The sequence below is a fragment of the Orycteropus afer genome, unplaced genomic scaffold (assembly GCF_000298275.1).
Source record: "Orycteropus afer afer isolate SDZICR_OR568_19922 unplaced genomic scaffold, OryAfe1.0 scaffold01059, whole genome shotgun sequence".
Taxonomy (NCBI): domain Eukaryota; kingdom Metazoa; phylum Chordata; class Mammalia; order Tubulidentata; family Orycteropodidae; genus Orycteropus; species Orycteropus afer.
In genome coordinates, this window is record NW_006922646.1 from 38541 (window position 1) to 45923 (window position 7383).

Genomic DNA, 7383 nt, shown 5'->3' on the forward strand with positions numbered 1-7383 from the left:
TCAGTGCAGATCAGTGAGTAAGCACAAGCACGCCCGTGCTTACCTCGCTCCCGGTGACTAAGCACAAGCCCGCCTGTGCTTACCTCGCTCCCGGGGACTAAGCACAAGCCCGCCCATGCTTACCTAGCTCCCGGAGACCTGGTCCCTCTCCGGAGGGTAACAAGGGAAAGTGTTCAGTGCAGATCAGTGAGTAAGCACAAGCCCGCCTTGTTTCAGTACCTATGCTTAAACTCAATTTCTTCATATAATGCTAAATTACATTTACATATGTTGTTGAGCTTTTGGTGATGTTGCTAATAATGATAGTGATATAGGCTAGATCCTCAGAAATGTGAATGGAGTCAGTGGGACTCCATTAAGACCAAGGTTGTAGAGTTCAAGTTCTGAGTATCAGGTCCTCAACAATACTACTTTATAATAAGACTGCTGTAACAACACTGATTTTTTACCTCTTTGCCCAAAAGTTAAAAATTATCATCTACACTAGTCTGGAAATTCCCTGAGTACACAGCTTAATCACATAAAAAAAATTGTATCGATGATTTATTGTTGTTATGTGCCATCCAGTTGGCCCGGCCCCGACTCATAGTGACACTTCCTTGGGTTTCTGAGGCAATATCATTACAGAAATAGAATTGCCCAACCTTCTTTCCAAGGAGTGGCTGGTGGGTTTTAACCGCCAGCCTTTTGGTGAGCAGTCAAGTACCATAGGCACTATGCTACCAGAGTGATCTTCAAAACCCATAACATGGATGCTAATTGGTATTAGTTAATCACCTGCTTCTTCATTATGAGTTCTGAACAAATTGAGATATAAGCATACATATTTCAATATATAATATTTACTTGAGATATAAGTAAATATTGACTTAATTCAAGATCAATGTAGATTGAAGAATGTGAGTTGGATGAAAGGGTTTCCTCAAACTGACCTCACTCACATGCTAAGTTAGAAGCAGAACATTTCTGAAATTGTAAGATGAGGATACATGGCACTAGGAAGCTAACTCAATGAAAAATAAAGACAAGGGCAGAATGTTTTTGGTACAGGTAGCCAGTCATTGAGAAGGAAAGGAAAAGATCAGGTTATTCATTTATCCTGTCTCATGAAGCAGATAAATTTATTAGAAAATTAGCCAATCACTAAGCTTTTAAAATTATTTTCTAATGGAAATTTTTTAACATATATGAAAGGAGACAAGATAGAATAATTAACAGATATGTACTCACCATTCAGCTTAGATGGTTATCAATATTTTAAAATAATTTTTTTCTGTCACCCTCAAAAGCTTTTATGGGGTGCTGGCATTTTTCCTCCTAGCATTTCTTTTAAAATTCATGACATTTCACTCACAGATTTATCATTTCTCCATGTATAATTGTGGCTATAAAAATAATCCACAGGTTTATTTTCTGTTAATCTGTATTATAATATTTCAACACAATTTTGACTTTCATTTTCACTAGTTAACTCCAAAATAAAAAAGCAAAAAAAAAAAAAAAAGTATTTTTGCAGGATAGTTAATAGTAACCATGGAGTTGGTAAAGGAAATTTTTTATATGAAGAAAGTAGAAAAGGTTAAAACTTAACTAAAATTCACCTCTAGATCATTCCAGAGTGTGTGTATACATGTGTGTATGTGTGTAAATCTCCTGGATTTAAGCTTATAGACTCATACTATATACTATGGAAGAACCAATGAGTCAGAGAAGATAATGTTATAGAACTCTGAATGTATCCATAACTGTAAGATGAGGGTACCATGCCATTGTTTTCTTTTTTGTTCATAAATCAATGGAAGATGGTATTTTTGCTTTGGTTATCATCACATAATAAGTTTTAGTTTGCATTATCAGAAGAATCAAATTATAATGTTGCAATGTATACAGGTGGCTATTGATCTATTATGTAGCTAACATTTGGCTAGGTTGTAGGCATGAAACCAAACCAAACCAACTGCCGTTGAGTTGAGTGTGACTCATACCTACACTCGACGACAGAGTAGAAATGCCCCATAGGATTTCCAAGGCTATAAATCTACAGAAGTAGACGGCCTCATCTTTTTCCTAGCTGGTGGTTTAGAAACACCAAAATTTTGGTTGGCAGGTGAATGCTTAAACCACTCTTTCCCCAGGTCTCCTTGGTAGGCATAAAGGCATATGAGACAGACACTCTCCACGGCATTAACTATTTTGAGTACAATAAGGAATGTAAACAGAAAATTGTAGTTGGGTAAGAGTTACGGCAGCAGATTAGTGTGTGACGGGGCTGTGTGGAAGAGTGGGCTCAATCTACAGCTGGTGATAGTGTTGGTGGTAGAAGAGTGGGATGAGGTCAGAGAAAGATTCCTGGTGGGAAGGCCATTGAAACTGATATTTGGAGCACGAGCAGGGGTCTGCAGGGAAAAATGAGAGGAAGACTCCTGCTCATAGTTTAGACAGTGGCCTACATAAAGAAAAGAAGGATGGAGGGAAGTTTAATATGTTGTACCACAGAAGTGGAAAATAGTGACTCATTTAACAAGTTATTAAATGCTTATTTGCCCTTCCCCCCCGAGAAATATTATTGGGTTCATATTTGAACTCCTGAAATAAGTTTACACTTTCAAAAAGCAAATTATTTTATTATTATTTTCACATTTTAACTTTCTTTCTCTTATCTTCATATCCTGGATATTTGGCTTGCTGGTTGTTTATTTATCAGGCTTTTAGCCCTATTAGCTTTCTTAGACTTGCTGCCATATTTTTGCTTGATTTAAATACTTCATATTCAAGATTTAATGTTTCAACTAGTGCATTAGTATCAATCCTTTTTTTTTTTTTTAATTTTACTGCACTTTTCAGTTCTTTATCAGTAATTACAAGTTCATTTCTAGCTTCTTCTTAACAAATTCATGCCCTTTTGGCAAGAATTTTTACTTCTCTTTGGATTGGAGCCAGTCAACAAAATCTGCAATTCTTTTTATTTTAAACCTTTTTGATTAGTAAATGCTTTTCTCACAATCCTAAATCTTTATATGTATTCTTTGTTTTGTTATGTGCTTTGGATAAATTATTTTCCTAGTTACTGCTTAGAAATTGTATTGGTTAATTTTAATATTATTTCTCCCTTCATTTGAGTTAGTTTGTTATTGAGAAGTGGTGTGCTAATGCTTTGAGAGTGATAGAATTCTTTTGACTAAGTCATTAAAGGCTTGTTTGACTTGTTTGTTCCTCAGGGTGTAAATAAATGGGTTTAACATGGGAGAAATAGAAGTAGTTAGAATTGTCACCCCCTTGTTAATGGCCATTTCATCTTTTGCTGAAGGTTTGATATAGACAAAGATGCAGCTACCATAGGTGATGGAAACCACAATGATGTGGGAAGCACAGGTGGAAAAGGCCTTTTTCCTTTGTTGGGCAGAGGGGAATCTCAGGATTGTTCTGACGATGTATACGTAGGACAACACCACACACACCAGAGTCATGATAAAGATGACCACAGAGCAGGCGAGAACCATCTGCTCTATGATCCATGTATCTGTGCATGAGATCTTCAGGAGAGAATTAGCATCACAGAAAAAGTGGTCAATGACATTGGAATCACAGAAGTCCAGACCCAGTCCTAAACTAAGAGGTGGGAATATGATCAACAAAGTAGTTATCCAGCAGCCCAAGATAAGCTTTATGCAGGCCCTGTGGTTCATGATGGTCATGTAATGCAGGGGTTTGCAGATGGCCACATATCGATCATAGGACATGGTGGCCAGGAGGAAAAATTCTGTTACTCCAAATAAGTCTGTAAAGAATAATTGACTTGCACAAGTGTTATAGGTAATGGTCCTGTCACCTGTTGATATACTATATAGGAATCTAGGAATGCAGGCAGAGGTGAATGTGATTTCTAAGAAGGAGAAGTTTTGGAGAAAAAAGTACATGGCAGTTTTAAGGTGGGCATCCACCAATGTGAGGAAGATGATGGTGAGATTTCCAATTACACTCAACATGTAGGTGATCAGTAGAAATATGAAAATCAGAATCTGCAGTTGTGGGTCTTCTGTCAGTCCCAGGAGGATGAATGTGGTTAGAGCTGTATGGTTTCTCATGCCTGGCTTCTGACTTCTGCCCAATCTGTATGTAAAATTGATAGAAATAAGATTTGAGTAAAGGTAGGGATAATTTTTCTGGAAGAGTTTGGTTATGCATTTTACACATATTTGCCTGTTTATTATGAATGTTTTAAAAATTTTCATACTGTCTACTCTTTTGGTTTGCTACTCTACTCATTTGAAGTTTGGCTTTCAAACATATTTGACCTCAATATATGATAAGATATACATTTTACATTGCTATTCATGTAGATACACATACTGGCATGTATTTGAATCAAAAATAGGAAAAAAATTACTAACCCTTAGAATGCCATTCCTTTGATTGTTTTTGTTTTGACATATGTTATTTAAAATTAAAAACAAGTATCACTTTTTAGCCTAATAATTGGTAATACCCAGTGGCTTTTTTTAAAAAAAAAATATATATACATATATTTTAATTTTTATTGTGATTTGAGTGACAGTTTACCGAGCAAATTCATTTCCCATACAGAACTTCACATACACTTTGTCTCATGACATTTACTGCAATTTCCCACAGTGCAGCTGCTCTCTTCATACTTCTTCACTATAGTTAACTCTTTCCTGTGTCTTCCCCTCCCATGAACTTTCTGCCTCCTGAGCTGTCTCCCTGTGCATACACATCCCTTCTATTCTCCCTTGATTTATCTCTACAAGGAGTGTATCTACCTAATATAAATATTCAGCTCATATGCCTGTCCTTTGTTTGGCTGGAAGCCACAGGAGTGGGTTCAATTCCAGACCTAAAGGGCAGGGGCCATATTCTCAGGCATTCCACTAGGCTCTATCAGACCAGCAAACCTGGTCCCTCTTTTAAAAAAGAATATATACTTAAGGATGTTTTTCATGATAATGACTAAAGTATAAAATAATCTTATTCATGATATTTTCAAAGATGTGATCTTCCCTTTTAATTTACACTAGACTGGATTTATCCACAGCATATACATTTTCCACCAGGAATAAAGAGATCATGACTACTAAACCAAAATGAAAACTAAACCCACTGCTAGTCGATTCTGACCCATAGCGACTCTATTACCCAATAAACCATAGTCACTGCCATCAAGTCAATTCCGACTCATAGCCAACCCCACTGAGTTTCTAAGGCAGTAAATCTTGACTGAAGTAGATAGCCCCATCTTCCTTCCATGAAGTGGCTGGTGAGTTTGAATGCCCACCTTTCTGGTTAGCAGTTCTGGTTCAACACTTCTGGTTAGCGTCCCTATAGAATAGTGTAAAACTGCCCCATTGGGTTTCCAAGGGTGTAGGGATTGTGGTTGCATAATGGGTAAACATTTGGTGGTTCTAATTCACCAACTGCTCTGTGGGAGAAAGATGAGAATTTTTCCTTAAGATTAAGTTGACAGCCTTGGAAAACCTATTGGCAATTCTATTCTTTCCTTTAGGGTCTGTATAAGTTGCAATCACTGGATTGTTGTTGTTGTTAGGTGCTGTCAAGTGAGCTCTGACACATAGCCACCCTGTGTACAACAGAATGAAACACTACCTGATAGTCCACCATCCTCACAATTTTGCTATACTTGAGCCCATTGTTTTACCCACTGTGTCAATGCATCTCATTGAGGGTCTTCCCCTTTTATGCTGCCCTTTCACTTTACCTAGCATGATATCCTTCTCCAGAGAATGGTCCCTTCTGACAACATGACCAAAGTAGGTGTGATAAAGTCTGGCTACTCCTGTCTCCAAGGAGCATTCTGGCTGCATTTGTTTCAAGATAGATTTGTTTCTTCTGTCAGTCCATGGCAGTTTTAGCATTCTTGGCCAACACCACAATTCAAAAGCATCAACTCTTTTTCAGTCTTCCTTATTCATTGTCCATTTTTCACATGCATGTGAGGCAATGGAAAATACCATGGCTTGGGTAAGGCACATCTTAATCTTCAAAGAGACAACTCTGCTCTTCAGCACTTTAAAGAGATCTTTTACAGCAGATTTGCCCAGTGAAATACCATGTCTGATTTCTTGACTGCTGGGATCACTGGATGTCAGTGGGGAAATATATATGGAAACACACAGCCTCATCATTTTCCTTGGAACAGGTGGTGGTTTCAAATTGCTTCCTTTTTTTCTTTTTGTTAGCAGTGGAAATTTTTAAACATTGTGCTACAAGGGCTCCTTTCTTGACTAAAAACCAAAACCACTGCCATTGAGTAGATTCCGACTCATAGTGGCCCCTTAGGGTATCCAAGGCTATCAATCTTTGTGGATATAGATTGCCTCATCTTCTTCCTATTAGTATCTAGTGGATTTGAACTACTGACCTTCTGGTTAGCAGCCAAATGCATTACTCACTGTGCCACCAGAGCTTCTTTCATGACTATTAGGGCACCCTTTCTTTATTGTAAGAATGTTTCTCTACTCACAATCTAAAAGTTTTGCTAAATTTCATTTATCTGCTTGAAATTTTTTTTGTTTTTCCAGGAGAAATTGGTAACTATAGGATGGTTATAACCAGTAAGATGTTTCTAAATCCATGTTGTAGCAATTTAGCTCTCTATTCTTCTGCTATTGCCAAACTTATAATTAACATGCAAAGGATATTTTCCTTATAAAACATCACTCTTTAGATCTTTCCATGACTTTCTTAAGTTTTTCTGCCTTAATAGATTTTCACTGATTCCCCACTTTGGCCAGGAACAGAGAGAGTTGACACATAGCTAATTCACTAGTAAGTGAGGGAATGGCCTGCAAAAGGTTTACATAGCTAAAGAATATAATCCTCATTGTTTTTTTCATTCTGTTTTATTTCTGACTCAAACACACTAGTCTTCCTTGTTTTCAAGTCCCTGATGTTACAGTCAGCTCCGTAGGTATTAAACAGAGTCTCTAAATTCATGTTCTGCCTTTGCTTCAACATCTGAAATGATTCTCTTCAATTCTGACTTTTGTCACACTCAACAGTTTATGATATGGCTTCTGAACATACCACTCCACTGAAACAGTTCTTGGGAAGCTTATTGTTGATTTCTTTAAGCTTAAGTAAGTGTAGCCATTTTATTTGATATTTTGTTTCATTTAACACTGCTGACCCCTCATTCCTTCTATTTTCTGACACATTTCTTGTATGATATTCACACTACAAGATTTTTTTTTGCTTTTAAACAAAAACCAAACATAGAGAGGGAGCAGAAGATGGCGGACTAGATAGAAGGACTGCTCAGACCCTCTTCAACAAAGAAAAGGAAAACCAATTGACACAGACACAGAAGTTATTCTTGGACCCCTGAGCCTTGAAGAGAAGGATTCA

At 37.2% G+C, this 7383-nt stretch overlaps 1 protein-coding gene across 1 annotated transcript; it reads right to left on the minus strand.

Annotated features, from left to right (window-relative positions):
- Positions 1-3146: 3146 nt before the first annotated feature.
- Positions 3147-4142, minus strand: LOC103212670 (olfactory receptor 6C2-like). Its single transcript, XM_007958643.2, has one exon. The coding sequence runs from the start codon at positions 4083-4085 to the stop codon at positions 3147-3149; it is 939 nt and encodes a 312-aa protein (XP_007956834.1). The 5' UTR covers positions 4086-4142.
- Between the last annotated feature and the right edge of the window lie 3241 nt (positions 4143-7383).

What these genes read in the sequence shown, in the direction of transcription:
- LOC103212670 (XM_007958643.2), bottom strand. Translation starts at nt 4,085, where the DNA reads ATGAGAAACCATACAGCTCTAACCACATTCATCCTCCTGGGACTGACA.